This window comes from Lissotriton helveticus, chromosome 10 (genome assembly GCF_964261635.1).
Source record: "Lissotriton helveticus chromosome 10, aLisHel1.1, whole genome shotgun sequence".
NCBI classification, from domain to species: Eukaryota; Metazoa; Chordata; class Amphibia; order Caudata; family Salamandridae; genus Lissotriton; species Lissotriton helveticus.
Window position 1 is genome coordinate 415181565 of NC_136071.1, and position 20626 is coordinate 415202190.

Consider the following 20626-nt stretch of genomic DNA (forward strand, 5'->3'; position numbering starts at 1 on the left):
CTTGCTCCTTAGGCTATCATGGGGGATGCTGGCTGAACTCAGAATTTAATAACACATCTTTTAGGAAAGGTGGTTTTTAACTCCTGTGTTTGAGAACAGCACTTTTAGAAAGTTGCTGTTCTCTTGTCTGACCTTTCTGTGTGCCTTGGCCTGTTTGTGAATTGACTGTCTGGTTTGAGAGTGACAGGTGCTGGGGATTTCCCAGGAGGCTGGCTGAGTCAGCCCTAGGCTGAATGACTGCATTTGCAACTTGAGTGGTGGGAGGAATGGCCTAAATAGTGCTGTGCCTGCCTTCCACAATGCTGGCTCCACCTCCTGCTGGGCGGCTGACGACCCTGCCCCTCACTCTGAAAGGAAAGGAGAAGCCAGGAAAACAAAGTGCTCAAGGAACACCCACAACTTGTTCAGACCGGGCTCAGAGCCCTCCTGCACAAAGGGAACAAAGACTTTTAGGGGTATAAGTACAGGACCCCTGGCAACAGAGAATTAGATCATCCTGGAATCAAGAAGGAACCTCTGCCAAGGAGAAAGCTGAAACTGAAGAAGGAAGACTGTCCTGCTGTTGCTCTGCTAGACTGACCTGCTGTTGCTTTGCTGCTAAGGATAGGGGAAGGACTTTGCTTTGTGCTGTATCCCCTTGCCTGAAGGAATCTCCAAGGGCCTGAGAAGAGCTGGCTCCCTGTTTTTGAAGTCCCAGGAACAAAAGGACTTATCCCCCAGTTTCCCTGGACTCTAATGAGAGTGTTCTGTCCTTCCTGGAGTGCGTGGCCCATGTGTGGTGCCTCTAGAAGATGTACCTGGGTTGGGGAGCTGGAAACCAAGCTTTTAAAAACTTTCTGCAAGTTTTGTCGCATTGCTTGCTTGCGGAGCGCATCCCCGACACTGCAAGGAAATTCCCGCCGCTACGAAGGCCGAGATCGTCACAGCGCCTGTTGCCACTGCCAGAGCCGTTGCATCCTTCGGTAAACAGGAAGATTACCATCACTGCAAGTGTCGTCGTAGAGCCTGTCGTCGCTGGGTGAGATCACCGCCCCCCCTTGCTTGCAGACCGCATTACGTCGCTGCGAGTGTCGTCGCAGAAGCCATCGCATCGAGGAGCTGCGAGGGAGAGATCACTGGTCCGCGCATCGTCGCCCCGGAGATCGTCTCAACTCCAAAGACCATCGCATTGTGCCTTTGCGAGAGAAAACTTCAACGGAATCTACGCACTGGAATCCATACAAGTCCCCCTTCCTCCCATAGAGACCGGATTCGTCGCAACACGCCCGCTGCTGCAGCGGGGTTGTCGCATCGCCTCCCCAAGGTCTCAGGAGCAACGCATCGCTTGTTTTCCACCGCACCAGCTTCTGCTTTGGAACTTTGGCACATTTAAAAGGTACTGTTGGCTAAACGTGACGCAACTGTGAACTCTTCACACAACTGTGGATCATTTTATTGCAACTTTAAGAACTCTTTTGCAACCATATTCTTGAACTGTGTATGTTGGATTTTTGTCATTTTGGTCTTGTGTAGTTTAGATTAAATACCTTTATTTTTCTAAACTGTTGTGGGGTCTGTTTGTGGTGTTTTCACTGTGTTACTGTGAGTGTTGGCACAAATACTTTACACATTGCTTTTGGATAAGCCTGACTGCTTGTGCCAAGCTACCAAGGGGGTGAGCAGAGGTTATCTAAAGAGTGTTTCCTCCTTACCCTGACCAGAAGCAAGGTTCCCTATGCGGATAGTGGTACCTACCTCTGCCAACTAGAGACCCCAAGTTCTAACATGCAGGAAGAGGGACCTTCCTGTACATAAACAATAAGAGGATTTTTGCTTTTTCCATATGTGCTGCACAAGCCAGCACACATGGAAAATGCAAAAACAAAGAGAAATATAGCATTTCTCCTCGTTCCACCAACTTGAGACCATGTTTACCCTGGTCTTAATTTTGGCGCTGCCTCTTGTGTACACTGCTCTTGTAAATAGGGGGCAGCGTCAGAATCAATGGGTGTTGCAGTGGAGCGCCCACTGCAACACCCATTTCCAACCTCTTTCATGCTAAGCATAGTGGGAAAGGGTGCCTTATTTACAAGGCAGCGTTAAGCCATGTCAAGTGGCTACACACTGCCTTGTAAAAAAAAAAGTGAAGCCCCTATCGCCACAGAAATTTCACAAACAGTGACGTTCCTGTGGCCATAGGGGCTCGTACATATGCTCCCAATTTTGCTAATAATTAAGTAGAGGGGTTGGGTAAAAAACACATTGTATGCAAATGGAAAAATGAAAGATATAGGTGGTACTTTATAACCAATATTTTACACATACGAACCAATACATTATAAGAGGGAACTAATACATTATATATCCGAAGCATGCATTTGTGCATCTACCCTTACATTATGAATTCATACCAGCATATAGTGTTTTTAATATCAATAGGTTGCACATTTCAACCAGTATGCACACACCAATGCATCACAAGAATTAGCCAATAAAGTATATTTATCAATCAGTACATTCATTGACTGCACTAATGTAATGCTCTTGCAAAGTAATATGATATGCATGCGAATCAGTGTGCTTGGCATTTAAACAGTAAATTATGAGAGGAAACCAATATATTTTATTTCAACCCCGTTACTCGTCTGGACCACTGTGTTATGCATAAACGACATGCATGAACAGCACAATGTTATTCAAGTGCACCAATTTATACTGAGGGCCGAGTAACAGAGTATCCCTACACACCAGTACACCGTGAGCATAAACAAATGAATTAGCCAAATACAACAATGTTCTCTTGATATATGCCGGTATGTTGGGTACGTACATTTATATACTATGTTTATGAAACTCACAACTCAATCTATATGCTTTCTCATGGAAACTAATGTCCTTTATTAGTGTTCTAATACTTTAGCTTCACATTAATCAACACGTTGAGTCCTGAAAGAAACGTTACTGCATTTCAACCACTATAGTGCATGAAAACACATACAACTTATATGAACCAATGCAGTACGTACAAAGACAATGCCAATATTTTTCATATTGAAACCATTGTAGTTACTAGGTATATCACTATAACTGATATAAACTAGGGAGTATGACATACAGGGTAAATCTGTTTCGCATCTCAAACTCATTGATAAGTCTTGAAAATTGCCTCGTCAATGTTCATGACTATATAAAACTGTTTGATACGGAAACCCGAACAATTGGTACATGTGCCCTCTCTGTTTTCTTGGCTTGAAGTTCGCCTACCTTTTCATAGTCAATCAGATCCCCTTGCTTTCGAATATTCTTCTTTGCCAGATAGATCGCTGAAAGTAAGAACAATGCCAGTGTTAACATGTGTTTATCCGTGCTAAGGTCCTTCCCATTATTGTGCTATATTTAGTAAATGTTTTGCCAGAATATATTACCCACAGCAACATGCACATCCAGAAAATTGCACAGAATAATTTACCTATTTCATAAGCATTCACAGACACAATCCCTATGAAAATTGATCTCTGTCATAATTAGAGCAAGCCCTATTGCTTGGATAAGTGGAAGCACCCAGTGTTGACAGCATCCAAGAACAAGCATTTGTAATGCAGTCGGTCTCGCCTTTGGGACTTTATATGTATTTAGCTATGCAGCACATTAGTCTGGGTCCAGAAACTTTTACCGTTCTTTAACATGGAGGGAAAGCAAGCACCAAACTGCGTGACACGCCAGGTACGAGAACACATGGAAAGAAATAGTGCCTTTCAGCTGGAAATGGTAAAGTCCAAAGCTCTGTTTTTAATATAAAATCAGGACCTTCGGTGGTCATGTCACTGAAAATACAAGATTTGAATATATTTGTCTACGGGTGCTCATGGAAGACAATTTCTAGGGACTGGAATCTAAGGAATGCTAAAGTGATTCTGGTATTTTACTGACCTTTGCTGGTCGTTTTCTATCAAGAAAGTTAAATAGAGGCAGTTGCCAGAGGAATAATAAAATAAATTCCCTCAGCAGAAAGCAATTCTGATATTTTATTGACCTCTACTAGTCGTTTTCTATCAAGAAAGTTAAAAGGAGGCAGTTGAACAGAAAAAAGTCCCTAAGCGGAAGCAGACAAGTCCTAGGGCTGATCTCCAGAGCCCAGAAAGTACATACACATATAAGTATATACTAAAGTATATACAAGAGGTAACGAATGTTCGACCTAAAAATGAAAACAATCTCACTGAAAGAGGCCTTCCTAGTCAAAAACAAAACAATCACGGCTAACCCCCACCATTTTAAAGGGAAACAGGGCTACTGTAGAAGTGTTCTTACACATGCACAGATCGTAAAACAGATTTGTTTGCAATCATATGAATGTGGTACATAGTCCCAGCATTAGTACCTGCATCTAATGAGAAAATGTCTTCATCATCCCAACCAAGAGCACAGCAAGCATAGAGATAACACTATTGTGTGTGTCTCACCAAGAAGCACTTAAACAGTATCAGGTGCTATAACACTCCCCATTAAGAAAATACAGTTTTCTGAAACCTAGTACTATTTAACACAGTATCAGATATCAACACAAGATGAGAAAATATTTTACAACACCTACCAATAAAAAAAACACACTTTGAGGGTACACTTAAATGATAACAATTCCTGAAAAGGTCATGATGAAAAAACACAATGTCTTAGATTGAAGTGTAGAAAAAAGGGATATTGTGAAGTGCACTTTTGATCTATTGAGTCATTACACATTGATTCATATGTCCTGCATGTGAACAGAAAGCCACAGTCATTGGGCACAGGTCCTTCTCCTCATTATCCCACCTACATGTTGACAGAGCAATATATAGATCAGTCTTGATCCTTCTCCAAAAGCAACAGTCCAACCTGAACTGCCAGGCCAGGTTATCCCTCAACCAGAACACAAGCAACCGAAAACCGGTTTCACCCTGATAGTGGCATATCAGTTAGGTGTGACTTGGATCCAGTGGCACAGTGAGCACGGAGCCCACATCTGGGTATACGCTTGCCACTTAGGGCATTACATCAAATACACAAAAGGTGATGGAAGGAATATTTGTAATACCCTTAACCACTAGTCACTACTGTCATCACACCCACTCGGGTGATTACGTAAGCTCCCTAATTCATGCATTTGTATTATCATGTCAACACAACAAGTGGATCCCCCACTGAATGCAGAAAGATCATCACCCACACACTTATAACCAGCAGACTGGACTACGGCAACGCCCTCTACGCCGGAATCAACAAGACCTTGCAACACAAGCTTCAAACCATCCAGAACACTTTAGCAAGACTCGTCCTTGAAACCCCACAACACGAGCACATGACCCAGCACCTACGAGACCTCCACTGGCTCCTCATCGAGAAGATAGTAACCTTCAAGCTACTCACCCACGCCTACAAATCCCTCTACAACATCGGACCCAAATACCTCAAACAAAGAGTCCCCTTCCACGTACCCAAAAGGAATCTTTGCTCCGCTGACCTCGCCCTGGCAGAGACCCCATGCATCTGCAGAACCAGAGCAGGTGGAACAGCCTTCTCCTACGTGGCAGCAAAGACCTGGAATGAGCTCCCAGTCAACATCAGACGCTCCCCAACTCTGCACACCTTCAGGAAGAGCCTCAAGACCTGGCTCTTTGACTGATCCAGAGCTGCACACCCCCCCCCCCCCCCTTCCCAGCGCCTTGAGACTCTCTCGGGTGAGAAGCATGCTTTATACACCCCTGATTGATTGATTGATTGATTAACACAAGTAAGACACAAAACTGCCCTTACTTTCACATGCACACACATTCGCAGAGAATCAATCAAACTGGAGGAGATGATATATTTATAACCAGGTATAACAATAGGATCCTGAGAGACTTCTAAATTTGTGATAGGTAAACTACATAAGATTAAATCAGTACCTTTTACTATCTAATGTCTTTCCTTTAGTAATAATTGCCCTGACAAGGAACTCTGATTTAGGTAGATCCTCGAAGAGCAAAGACGTACTCATACAATTAAACTTAATGGTGTACTGTGCCAAGGGTAATGTAACGTGTGAGACATTGGCTAGTGTGCACAGATTAACAGTTTAAAAACTGCAGGAAGTGACTCTTAACTCTAAGTGTTTGCTCTTTTTTTTCTTGATGGAATTAAAACAGGCAATATTGAGGGTCAGGTTCACAAAGGTAACTTCAATTTTTTAGTAAGTTTACAGTTTTGAGTAGGTTTACTACTTTTCAATATTCGTAAACTGCACTTATGTAGTAACTTGCATGTGTAACTTACACTTTTGTAGTAGGTCCAGCACTACACATGACCATCTACTGTTACTGCAACACCCTCCCATAGAAAACAATGGAGGTAGGGACATGAAAACAACCCCTTAGAAAAGAATGTTATATTAAATTAGAATATTTTACATAGTTAAAAATAAAGATAAAATATAAATTAATTTTTAAAACAAATTAAAAAATAAAGTACATATTTATTATTTCATTATACAGTATTTAATAAGCTATTTTTAATTTAAAACATGATGTAACTGTTGGGACGGAAAACTCCCTCACATAGTGATGGAATTGCACCCCTGCCCAGAGTGCCCGAACTGTGCTGATATCTGGCTCTCGAATGCTGAATTTTGTTATCATGGATAAACACGGATTGTGCATGTCAGCGAAGGTTTCAAATGTTATATCATCAATGGTGCTGCTTTTAAATAATCAAGTCTGAGTCAACATCATCTTGACTTTGGACTTTATTTTGGTATATACAGCAGTAATCCATAAGTCCCATCGTTTTAACTTCATTAGGGATCCTCTTTATTTTAGTCTCAGGATTATGTTGAAAACTGTTGTGCTGTCAGCTGTGGGTTTGGGGTATACAGGACAAGGGTGCTCAAACAGTGCGTTTATAGTGTGTGGTGATGGACAAGATTGAACAGTGGTGATACAGAGCTGCCAGTGTAGAGGAGAACCCTAAAACCTCTAAATGGTGTTTAGGCGTGAGATGCCTTGACACCATGCAAATATTCAACAGGTACTGGGCACACGTGTAATTAACAATTCTGATAGTACAGTAGTTGGAGACAAACGCGATTGACACCGGTAGTTTGGTAAAGCCAGTATATGATGCTTTATGTAGTTCTTTTTTTCGGATTTTACAAACGCCAGCCGACACGTGTTTCATCAACAGGGCAATGCCTGTGACTCATCAGGGCTGTAAGCGGCGCGATGCGTAATCGGGGACCGGTGATGGTACGAGTCGATGAAGGGATAAATGTAGGTCGATGGTATGGAGAGGATGTAATCTAGCATGCGATGCAGTCGGGTACGACTGTCAGGCGGTAACCTAGGATGGTGGGTTACGGCGGAGCTGTGAAACGGGACCCATATCTTGTGAATTCATGAATGTTGTAAATCCGCACAACTGCAAGGACAAACACCAGGAGTGCACCCTTGTGACTGTTTTAAGAAAAAACAAGTTACTTACCTGTACACTATGGTTCCCCAGTATTGATATCCTTCATAGATTCACATGCTTGTATCTTCCCCGTCGTCATGGTGGGAGTCTCACTGTAAAGGAAATAAATAGCAGTAAAAAGAAAAAACTGCCTAGATACCATAGATAAGCATAGACTTTGGTAGCCAAGTACCATCATTATGTGGACCCAATGCCAGCTAATGAAACAGCAGCCCTGAGATCACAATCCCAAGCAGAGCCGTCATACCTCAGATTTCCAGCCCATAGTGTGAGGCAAGGATGCGTCCAGAGATAAAAATGGTCTACCGGAGAAACAGGGAGGCGGATGGGCTGCATGTGAATCTATGAAATGTATCAATACTGGAGAACCATAGTGTACAGGTAAGTAACTTGTTTTATTCACCAGTATTGAATCTTTCAAAGATTCACATGCTTGTATCAGAATAGAGAGCAGTACCCATACAAGGAAGTGTTTCCAGGATAGAACCCTTTTTTCCTAAGGCTCTGCTTCCTCATTGCGAGGCTAATATATCCTCTAGAAGATAGAATGGATTGTGTGTCACAGCATGTACCATATTGTAACATATTATATGAAAAACCACAGACACATTTGTGAGTTCTATCCAATGTAACATTTAAGAAAACATTAACATGAAAAAACAGCATTTTTTTGTTGTTGGTTTTTTTGTTTATTGAGTCCGGTCATCATCGAACACACAACCACGTTTGTATAAAGTATCACATTCTTAAAATAATACAGCTTTTACAGCACATGTTATACGATCATCTTCAAGGAAATAGTTATTACATCTTCTTGTAAACAAATGGATATCTCTGTCTTATCGATCTCTGACTTTGTACAACAATATTTTTCAGTGTTGATAAACAAAAACGCTCTGACATTTCAAATTCCACTTTGCCCTCTTACAGGTTATGCAGACATTTTTATGTTGTGCCCCCAGTCTGCTTCTCATAAAACATCTGGCATATTCACCATGTATGCAGCTATTCTTCTGTGTATTCTTATGTACCCTCATCCGTCTGTGCATTTTGGAGATATTGTAGCAGGGGTTCCCAGTAATCCCTAGGCCTGGAGGCCTGCGGTAGTCCTTCCGAGTAGATCTCTAAGGTGTACCTACAATATGTCATGTCTGTGATCCAGTCTTTAAATCTAGGTGGACGCTTGCTGCCCCACCTAATGGCTACCCAGCGCTTAGCTAATAAAAGTGCCACAGCCAGGAATTTCCTCCTTCTTACTGGTGTTATCTTATACATACCCAGTAGGCATGCTCTTGGTGCATTAGGTATCATCTCAGACAGCATGGTGGTCAGTGCCCACGTCACTTCCTCCCAATATTGGTGTAGTTGTGGGGAGGCCCATGTTATATGCAAAAAGTCCGCCCCTAAAACCTCACATCTGTAGCATTTATCGTTTGGTCGCAGTCCATATGTGTGTAATTGAGTCGGGCTATAGTAAAATTGATGTAGAAATTTAAAATGCACTATACGCAGATTACAGTTTGGCGTCATCAATTGCAGTTGCGTGCAGCTATAATCCCAGTCTTGCTCACTGATATTGTCCCCCAACATCAGTTCCCATTTACGAAGTGATTTGTCTGCTGCTCCCTTTTGCTCTGATTGTTAAATGTTGTACAATCGGGTATCCAGTTTCCTACGGCTAGGTGCAGTCAGTAGTGTTTGTAAAGCTAATAATGTGTTTGGTTCCGTCAGATACAAATCATATAAGTCCTTCATCGCCATCTGTAACCGCATATGGGCAAACTGTTTCATTTATGTGTTGTGCGTACTGAGCGATGGATCCTCCCTCCGTATGAAACTACAGCGTGGGAACACATAGTGATCAATTTCATCTCAGTAAGGAGCTGTAGCATCCTCTTTTCCTGCGTAACCGATAATTTTGGATGGTGCGCGAGTGGGAGTGCCGGAGCATAGACAGGGGACTTCTCGGCTCGCCTCGCTAGCATATACCAGGCTCTCGAGCTGCAGCACACTGTTTCTATTTTGTCACTGTGAGTGAATGCCACAGGGTCCGAGATATAAGCTGTCAATGGTGCCTGAAACACACTGTCCCTATCCACCGCCACATGCGGGATATAAGCATGTGGCTGCAGCCAATAATATGCATGTTGTGCCTGCGCACAATAATAGTATAGTTGTAAATCTGGTGCCCCAAAGCCCCCTTTGTGGTACGGTTTGGTCAATATGTCCCAGCGTATCCTGGCTTGCTTCGCCCGCCCATGTGAGCTTCTGCATGGCTTACCTCAATTTTGTGAACAACGCTTATGTCAACCAAATAGGGATATTACTAAATAAGTATAAAAATGTTGGCAGCACAATAATCTTTTGCAAAGCCATGCGGTCTGCTAACAAAAGGGCATCCATATCCACCTGTCGATCTGTTCTTCCAGCTTGGACAGTGCTCTGCCATAATTTTCCCTCACCACCAGATCCGGATCTCTTTGCACCCATATGCCCAGATATTTTACTGGGTCTGCGTGCCACGTCAGGGGATAGTTCAAATTTGGTTGTGTTGTAACCAATGTGAGCGGTATGACAACCGACTTATCCCAATTAATTCGTAGGCCAGAAAAATGTTCAAATCGGATATACTCCCTAATTAACACATTTAAGTGCTTGTCTGGGTGTCGAGTGAATAGTACCATATCATCGGCATAAAGAGAAATGCCGAGTGGGCGGAGGTGGAATTGTAGTGCTGCCTCTGAGTGCAACTGTCTACTCTTGCATGCCAGTGGTTCTACTATCAGAGTAAACAGGATAGGGGAGATAGGGCATCCCTGTCTTGTTCCACGACTTATTCTAATAGCGTCCAACGTGTGCCCATTTATTCTAACCCTGGCGCTGGGGTCTGTGTATAATATCGCTATCCATTTCAGAAACTGTACAGGGTAGCCCATCCTCCATAACACTGTATGCATATACACCCATTTGACGGAGTCAAAGGCTTTCGCTGCATCCAATAATGCCGCCGCTGCTGGTATGTCAGAATCTTAATGATAATAGAGTGCAAATATGGTGCGAAGGTTATGGGTGGTGGATCTGTTGGGCACAAATCCTGCCTGATCTGGCAGCACTAGTGTCTCCTGCAGGAGCTGAATTCTAGTTGCGAGTATCTTGGCTACAATTTTAGCATCACTATTTATCAACGGTCGATACAATTCGCATTTTGTGGAGACTTTTTCCGGTTTAGGAAGTGCTACCAGTAAGGCCCTCCTCAAGGAAACTGGCAATTTGCCGTTGTCATATGCTTCTTCAAACATTTCTGCCAGATGTGGTATCACTTGCTCGCTATATGCTTTATGGAATTCACCAGGTAGCTCATCCAGGCCCGGTGCTTTGTTGTTTGGGAGGAAGTTTATTCCATTCACTATTTCATCTTTTGTAATGTTGTGACTGAGAAATTTGCGATGAGTGTCCGACAGCCATGCTATAGCTATATCCTGCATATATTGATCAGTTTCTTGCGAGCCAGCAGTTATTTTGGTTCCATAAAGGTGGCTAAAGTAGTTTTTAAAGCATTCCAAAATAGACGGAGTGTCATAATGTGCGTGATCCTCGTCATCTATCGGTCTCGTTATGTATGATTGTGTGGGTGCTGGTTTTATTTCACTCGAAAGGGCACGTCCTGGCCTGCCTCCCTCCCCGTACCTACGCGGTACATATCTGCGTGATTTGCATTTTACTTCATCTGCTGCATAACATTGATAATCATCCATTTTTTCCCTTATCTGTTTCAGCAGTGCCGGGATCTGAGTTTGTGTATGTTCCCCCTCTAGGTGTGCAATGTCTCTCTCATATTAAGTTGCTGTTGAATATCCTTTAGTATACCAGCATGAATATGAGATGTTATTTCGCATGCCATTACTTCGCATGCTATTACTACGCGGTTATTGCTTAGCAATAACCGTTACTACGCAAGTTTTTACTACACATACCATTACTTTGAAAGTGTTAATGTATGCTAAATAAAAACTTGGTATGTGGAATAACATGTCATATTTTTTTTTTAAAGTCTAAAACATAACACTATAGAAAATACACTACCCTGCACATCTAAAACACTAAAACACTACACTACCCTACACTACACTACTGAAACACCACTACAATACCCTAAACCCTAAATCACTACCCCTTGCACTAACATACACATTCCCCTACTCTGCTCCCTACATTCATTCACTACCCATCACAACCCGACACTACACTATCCACTAAAACAGTAAACTACACTAACACTACTACACTACCCTAAACCCTAAAACACTACCCACAGCACGACCCTGCCCCTACCCCCAGCCCTGTCCCTACCACCAAACACTACCTTGCACAACATCCCGACACTACACCCTAAACCCTACACTAACCCCACAATACTACCCTAAATCCCCACTAACCCCACAACACTACACTAAACCCTAAAACAGTACCCCCAGCATGACCCTGCCCCTACCCCTACCCCCAGTCCTGTCCCTACTCCCAAACACTACCTTTCACGACCCCTGCACTACACTTAAGCATGGGCGGATTTTGCGGATTGGCAATCCGCGAACTTGCGTATTTACGGATTCGCAATCCGCGAAGATCCGCGAACTCTAGCGGACTTGCGGATTTTTCCGTTTTTTGTGTTGGCGCGTGTTCGCGCCGATTTTGGGACAAGTTCGCAATTGCGAACTTACTTTTCGGCTTGCAACGGCCGCGACTATGTTGTTTCTACGTCTGGTTTATCATCACAGGTTCACAGCACCCTCTGTTTCACCACTGCCACCCTCTGGGACACCCATGCCACCCTCTAGTACATCCTCACAGGCACCTATTAGGTTTATTTATTACTGTAGATTATGGTGGTTGAAAAAAGCTAGCACACCTGCCCTTCTTCAACTGCCATCAATTAATTTGTGTTTCATTAATGTGTCAGTAATTTTGAAAGTTCCAGTCTGGCTGGCACCTGCTTCCTTCCTTATCTGTAATTAGCTTTTTGTTGCAGTGAAATTTTTTTTTTACAGGACCTTTATGGTGCTATTCTATGAGCCTGCTGTTTGGGTCATAGCAGGGTCATAGAATTGTTGCAAACTCTGGAGGGGCCCATCAGGAAGCACTACCTTGAATGTTACTAATGTTAAGTTTGAACTTTTGCACCTGCTCATTGCTTTCATTTTAGCTAAAATCGTTTTTTTTGCAATTTCGCGCGTTATTTGGGGCGCGAATCCGTGCGAGATCGATTTCGGAAGCCGCGAATACGTGCGAATACAAAATTGTTTTTGTTGCGACGTGTATGTTCGCGTGATCTTGCGCGTGTTCGCGAGGCGCTTCTAGCTATTCGTTTGCCAAGTTACCCTATCGGTCGTACACGGGCGCGGCCATCTTGTTGGCGTGACGTAATTCCGTTTCCGCCCGCTATGTGTAATCTCGCAAAGTGTGCTGCTCGCGAGTACAATTTCGCGCGTACTCGCAAGGAAAATCTCGCGCGAACTTACCCACGCGGTCGTGAACTGGCGCGGCCATCTTGTTTCTCATTCATTGCTATGGTTCTGGGCATGCTTTCTGTATCCTCTCTCAATCTCTGCCATCCTTTGCTTGTTTGAAGTTTTTTTGATCTAATTTTACTTATTATCTAACCCTCTATTTTTCTAGCTCTATATTTTTGTGTTTTCTGCAGCTTTTATTTACTTTTAAACTACTTTTTTAAACTCTTTTCTTTTCTTCTTCACTATTCTATTTCTTCTTTATCATTTAAGTTTATTTCTGCCCAGACCATGGTAAAGGGAGCCGGGAAGCACCCTGAGAAGGGGAAGGGTCCCGCACCCCGTGCCCGGCTCCCGTGCGGGCGTTTAAGGGGGGAGCAAGTGGTCCCGAGGGAGATCTTCAGCGCGGAGGAAGTAGCGGCACTGATCTTCCATGTCCAGCGCCGCCTCCCCAAGACGATCCTGGGAGGCGGCAAGATCGCGACCGGCTATGGCATCCGGGAGCGCCGCCAGCGGTGGGAGAAGGTGTGCCGGGCCATGTACAAGATCTCTGGGGTCCGGCGCACATATAACCAGGCCACCCACCGCTGGACCGATGTCATGGACCGGGAGCGGGACTTGCTGGACGCGCTCGGCGTAGAGGTCCCCGGGCTTGGTGAGTAGTTGTAGTAGTACATTTACTACTCTGTTTTATCCTGCTCTGTTATTTGCAAATCTTTGTTCTTTACCAAGAGCAATAATGCTGCCGATTACATTGAGGTAAATTATATTTCAAAATCTTCTATGCATTTCATTTTCAGGTGCACTGCTCTCCTTCTCAGTAGCCTTGCTTGCTACTATGCTTCTTTGTTTTGTATGTTGTGTTCAGAAGCATTTCATTGGCCTGAGAAAGTATGTATCAGTGTACTGTAAAGAAAAGAACTGCGTAATGCTAGACAGTAAGGGTCATATTTTCAATTACCGGCGCAGATTCCCTGCAAAGTAGCAGGGATGCGGCAGTAATTGTGTGCCATGCCACCACCACCCATTGGCCCAAAACGTCACAGAAGCCTTACGCATCTGTGCCGTAAAGGCAGCGCATTGCTGGAGTTGCGTGCCAACGATGGCGCAGCTCCAGCAATGCTCTGGGGTACCCTATCTCCCCAATGCTGCATCAAGCCGTACGTCGGCTTCAAGCGCGCAGGGTTTGAGTCATGCATCATTGTCCTAAAAATGACTGATTGACATCTTGTAGATTTCCCTCAGCCACTTTTAGGATTCGTTCCTGCGCAGGTACGCCCTCCCTTGCGCCGGAACGCCCCCTGATGGCGCAGGGCTTTACAACGTGATGCATCGCCCATATGCCCATATGTGTTTTTTTTTTTAATATATACGCCGCACCAACACCATGGCGAGTCTTTTGTTCTGCCGCTGCGTCAGAAAAGGCACGCAACAATGGAGGAAAATCAGCCGCAACTTCCGCAAGGGACTTATAAATCAGCCCCAACAGACTGAAGTCCAGTGTCCTTCCTTTAGACAGTCACATGGCTATCAGAAGAAATAGTGGCGGTGGTGGCGGGTGGATTGATAGTTTGAGTATTCACTGATCTGCAAGCAGGATGGACTTTGTCTGTCACGTGTTGCGCACTACTGCCTGCAGTGCCAGGCCTAGGCAAACCTCTTTAGTAGTCTGTTTATTGAGTTACATAGGAACTTTCTAAGTCAACGTTCCGCAAATCAGGCAATACGAATAACGTAGTATACCACATGAGATAGATCCCGTGGAATAGTTGTCTATCTATTTGCTATTTTTCCAAAATATGTTGTTATTGTTCTTTTGAAATGTTTGATTTGGTTGAAAAATCTCATCCATGTTTTATGGTTTTTCTTTCTTTCATGTTGTACATCAGCTCCCCCCAAGGGCAAGAGGACACAGGAGGAGGGTGCTGAGGATGCAGGCCAGGATCGGGCAGGCGAGGGCTCCTTTGCTGGCCCCAGTAAGTTTACATTTTACTAAACAGTACCTATTTTTTCCTAGCGTTCCTCATTCGATTTTTTCTAAATCGTCTTTGATCTTCTTGTAGACTGGATATAAATTCTTATCCTGCCTCGAATATGACTCCCTGTGGTATTACTAGACTATTCTTATTAGTCTGTCTGTGTAGCTAACTAAGATTGGACATTTGGCAATTCCATTGGACTCCCATTATATTCAGCAATACCTCTATGCACTGTCTCCTTACTGACTAGATAGTGTGGCAGAGTCATTCAGCTCCCGAAGTCACCGATTATAGATCCCCAATGATCTCTAGATTATCGTACGCAGGACAAGAGAGTAGTACGGAGTCACAGCACAGTCAAGAAGTGTCAGAGGCACTCATGCTTGCAAAAATTCCAAAACCTTTAGCTCATCCACTCTAGTCTAGAGGAACAAAAACCACAGAGTCTATTTAAGTGTAAAAGCTTTATTAAAAGTAAACACATTTATTAAAATCTACTTTGTCATAAAACTATTTAACTGTAAACGGAAAAGTGGTTAGTGCTGACGATTAATTGGACACATTTCTTGTGGTCGAGCCGAACTCTCACCTACTTTGAACTTGATCCTGGTCGTGTTCTTAGGACTCAGGAGTCAAGCTTCTGTCTGTTAGGAGAAAAAGTGGTGCGTGTTAAAAATCAAAAGCAAGCATTCATCAGTTGTGCATAAAAGTGCAGCAAGACAACAGCCTTCCCTGGAAAATGGGACATTTTTACTATGGAGTAGACAGTCACAAATTATTACATTGTATTCTGTTTTTTTAACATTTCTCCTAGACCAAATATTATATAGTAGTGAGTGGTGTATTCTAACTTTCTTAAATGTACTTTGTAGGTGTAACATCTGGTGACGGGGCCAGCGCGGAGGTGGCTGTGTTGGACTTGGACTCGGAGGCCTCTGGGGAGGATGCGGCGTTAGAAGAGCTGGTGGCCGTTCCTGTGGGGGATCAAACGGTGGTGGCGGAAACAGGTAAGCTATATATTCCTTACTTATTGAGATTGAAGACTGCATAGTGTGCTTTCTGCACGGGTGTATTACAATTACAAATCAACCAGGTAGTAGCCTCCTCGAAATGTACTTCGACTTAGCTGTGAAGTTTTTGGTGAGAAGAATCCCAATAAGTTCTTAGACGAACGTGATGGTGGGATGAACGAAAAGCGAAAGAAGGGTGTAAGTAAGTGGGACGCGAACTTGTATGATGGCTGGCAAAGAAGAACGATATGTGTTTGCTTGGACCCAGAGGTGGCTGGGAAGGAAAGAATATGGTATGGTGCATGGCTGGGTCAATGATGAAGCAAGGATGGGTGGAAGGACAGCAGCCTGGGTGGGTGAAACAGAAACTCTATGTGTGCGTATACTTTGAATGAATGGATGCCTGGAGCATGGTATTCTCTGACTCTTACATAGCAAATGTGTATCTAGAGAGAGTAGATGGTCGCCAGGTGAAGTAAGTGTTACCTTGAAGAGCATGTACCACCGCACCCGCACGTCCGTCCCAGTGCAGGGAAGGCAAGGAAAAGAAATTGTAAATGTGTCCAATACTACCATGAATAGTAGCAGTACTTTGTATTGCGTTTGCATTCACAGCATATATCTGGTTATTACGGTGGACACTCCGTACCTCTCTTAATAACTTTAGTTTACTTGTAGTACGTCATTCATGTGTGGGTGTATCACTGTGTTCACTCAATATTAAGCAAAGCACCTAAAGTCATCTCATCTGTCATTAAATACGTCCCATGTGAAGTGATAGATAATCAAATTAGTTAGCTTCTTCAGTTTCCTTTTCTAGTACTCATTTGCACTGTAGGGTGAAAGGTAAATTAATTAAGCAGTAGCCCTTGTAACAGAGTATTCTCAGTGCCACCCGTAATAGAAAAGTAATAGCTTCACCACCTGCATGTACTGGACCGGTACAGTAACGCAAGTCTGTCTCCATCATCATGGTGTGCAACTTTTTTTCTCGGGTGCAACTTCACTGTGCTGTGTCCATGTCATTCTGCCGGCTTGCATAAGATAACGTACCCATTTCCCTAAACAAGAGAGAAGAAGAAGAATAAGACTGGTGTACTGTCATAGTCGACTGTAATGGAAGTCCATAGTGGTCGTAGAATTAGTTCATTAAACTACCACTACTGTTAGAGCAAGGATGCAGAAGTGGGAGGTTACATAGATACTGTCCTCAATAGTTATGTACTGTGCTTTCAATTTGCTACTTGTACTCTGTGACCCAACTTTCGGCTCAATCACTTTGTGTTATTAATAAGGAGCATTGGTTACAGACTATGTCTTTCTTTCTTCATATAGTTGCTCCTTCCAAATCAACAACAAGGAGGGAGCAGGCTAGATTGGCCCGGCAACGGAGGCTGGAGGCCACAGTCGCCGAGTATCGGCGGCTGGTGGCCCTGGAGGAGGAGGAGGACACGCAGTCGAGCGGGGCAACATCTTCGACTGTGACCACTGCATCCTCCTCCGTGACTAAACCAGCGGGACCGAGCTGGGCTAAGAAAGCCGACCGCCACCGCCAAGCACCCGAAATACCAGCTGCCCCCCACAGGAGCTGCAAGGAACGCCAACGCCGCCTACGAGTCCGCATGTCCAACCTGGAGCAGGAGGTCCTGAGGTATAAGACCTTGGTTAAGGGCCTCCGCTCCGAGCTTGCCACCCTCCGCAAGGAGTATGATGCCCATGCCGCATCATGCACCAGCACCAGCACCCTCCAGTAGTGGAGTGTCCCTTGCCCTTTTTTTATAGACTTTTGGGGGGTGGGATTTGGGAGTTGGGATCGTTTTGGGACGTTTCAGAGACAATCGTTGGGGTTAGGGTGGGTGAGGGAGATTATTTTGTTAGGGATAAATAAATATATTTTTCAACTTTATCTGACCATACCTGTTTTTTACTGCTTTTCAGTCTGGTGGGTGGGGGGCGGGAGTGTAACAGTAACTTTGTTTTCCTGAACAGTCGTAGGACTTTAGTAGTACAACCGTCAATCTCTTGTCTACTCCGAAATAATACTCCATTATACTACCTCCCACCAAACGCTTATCTTACCTGTAATTTGTGTTAGAAATTAGGGCTAGGCCCAGGGCTGGCTCCAGGTGAAATGGGGATTAACGTTGTCATTCCTGGGCGGGTGACATTTCCTCATTGCGGTGTTACTAGTGGTGTGACACAGTGGCAGTTGCATGCCTATGGAAAAAAAGAAAACGAAACCTTGTTTGTACTCCTTACTGTAGCATTACAACGGTTACGGTACGATCGAGAAAATAGCAGGTGACAGTACACTAGAACAGTGCCATAATGTAGCCTAACAAATGGTAAAGTATTGCAAGTATAACTAGTACTTGCGTTGAATTTATTTGACATTGGCTACTACTACTAGAAGATATAGTACTGAAGCTGAGTAAGTCTAGAAGATATCCTCGTATTCCTTCACCAGCCTGTTGCTGCTATCACCTTATCCTCCCCAGCAAGTGTGTGGAATTATTGATGTCATTTTAGTCAGACATCAAGCAAAACAACACAGCCCGGGGGAAGAGGGTTAGGGTTTGTAAAATGGATGGGAATGGGGGTTTCTTTTTGGGTAGGTTTTGTTGAGAGAAGAAAAAAAAAGCAGAGCATGGACAAACAATAATTGAAGATACAGAGTTTACAGACAATCTTTGGTTACAAAGTAAAGGTAAGCACATGCAGTCACACTCATAGAATAAAAGACAACAATGGATACTGTATCTGTATTGCGTATGTTGTTGGAGTTATCCTGTTGAAATTGGTAAGTAAGTTGCATGCAGCAAACAATTCCTCTTATTGGCGGCACTCCTCCATTCCAGCTGACGCTTCGTCCATCAATGTGGTGGTGACCACTGACAGAAGAGACACCCTGTCCACTACCTGCCTGGCGGATGTTGACTGAAACCCGGCCTGTAATTATTGAACGGAAAACAGGAAGTGCTATTACAATACCACTGATAAATAAATAAAAGGTATGTACGCTGTGTGGTTCAAAAAGTGACACTTTGATTTCCCTAATAGACAGTACAATATTTTTGAAATTGCGTGCTCTGTCTGAGTCACCTTTTTAAGGATCAATAAGTATGGCCAAAATATTATAGCGGATCTTTCCCCTCAAGGTGGGTGTACTACTGTGTTTTAGAACAAAATTTGACCTTCCCAGCAATGCTCCCACCAAGACCCTTACTAAAGCCAGTCGCAAAAATGTAGAAGAACCCAATCATATCTCCAAAAACGATGCCTAGCAGAAAAATGGTTACAAAACGTACTTTGAAAGTAACAGTAGACCCAAATACAGACCGTGGATTGTATTCAAACCACTTGCCTGCAAGCAAAAGTATCCATAGCCAGCATCGCTCCAACAGTGCTCTACAACAACAGAACCGCGTTGCAATAGAACCCCCCTAAACACATGCAATCCTGCTGCTAGGGCTAACCCTAACGAACCCTAACTTACAAAAAGTGCAAAAACTGGTGTTTCCTTATGGATTTTGTCCAACAAACTTCTAGCCGGTATTAGACCTTCCCAGGAATGCCCCAGGCAAGACCCGCCAACCCACCCGCAAAAAAACACGCGACACAACACCACCAAACAGCGAAAAAGCTAAATCTCATACTTACAATGTCTCTCGGCCTTCGGTCCAAACGCGGCGCTGTGCAGCTAGGTCGTCATCATCATCAATCATCATAACTCCTGTTTTCCACCACGGATTTCCTGAAAAGCAAATGCAATCAAGATTAGACTGTCGCAGCAGTGCTTCGACAGAGACCCCGGCCGCAACCCACCCACGAACAGCAGGAAGCCCCCCAAAACGCTACATTGAGCAAGATGTCTGAAGAAATGGCAATAAAAAGGCTTTTCCTTAAGGATTTTGTCCAAAACACTTCTATCCGGCATTAGACCTTCCCAGGAATGCCCCAGCCAAGACCCGCCAACCCACCCGCAAAAAAACACGCGACAACACCCCCAAACAGCGAAAAAGCTAAATCTCATACTTACAATATCTCTCGGCCTTCGGTCCAAAGTAACGCGCTGTGCAGCTAGGTCATCATCAATCATCATAACTCCTGTTTTCCACCACGGATTTCCTGAAAAGCAAATGCAATCAAGATTAGACTGTCGCAGCAGTGCTTCGACAGAGACCCCGGCCGCAACCCACCCACGAACAGCAGGAAGCCCCCCAAAACGCTACATTGAGCAAGATGTCTGAAGAAATGGCAAAAAAAAGGCTGTTCCTTATGGATTTTGTCCAAAACACTTGTATCCGGTATTAGACCTTCCCAGGAATGCCCCAGGCAAGACCCGCCGGCGCCAACCCACCCGCAAAAAAACACCCGACAACACCCCCAAACAGCGAAAAAGCTAAATCTCATACTTACAATATCTCTCGGCCTTCGTTCCAAATGCCGCGCTGTTCAGCTAGGTCATCATCATCAATCATCATAACTCCTGTTTTCCACCACGGATTTCCTGAAAAGCAAATGCAATCAAGATTAGACTGTCGCAGCAGTGCTTCGACAGACACCAAAAATTACACACAAACCCCCGGAACCCCGCCAAAGAGCACCTCAAAGGCAAGCAAGTCAGCAAAAACGGCAAGAAATTTCCACCTCATATTTGGTCCAA

At 44.0% G+C, this 20626-nt stretch overlaps 1 protein-coding gene across 2 annotated transcripts in view; it reads right to left on the reverse strand.

Annotated features, from left to right (window-relative positions):
• Positions 1–20626, reverse strand: part of RGS11 (regulator of G protein signaling 11) — a 2073835-nt gene that overhangs the window by 1354496 nt on the left and 698713 nt on the right. For both annotated transcript variants that reach the window (XM_078664273.1, XM_078664274.1), the window contains exon 6: positions 3244–3302. In XM_078664273.1, coding sequence (XP_078520399.1) covers positions 3244–3302 — 59 coding nt within the window. The remainder of the gene's footprint in view (positions 1–3243; positions 3303–20626) is intronic.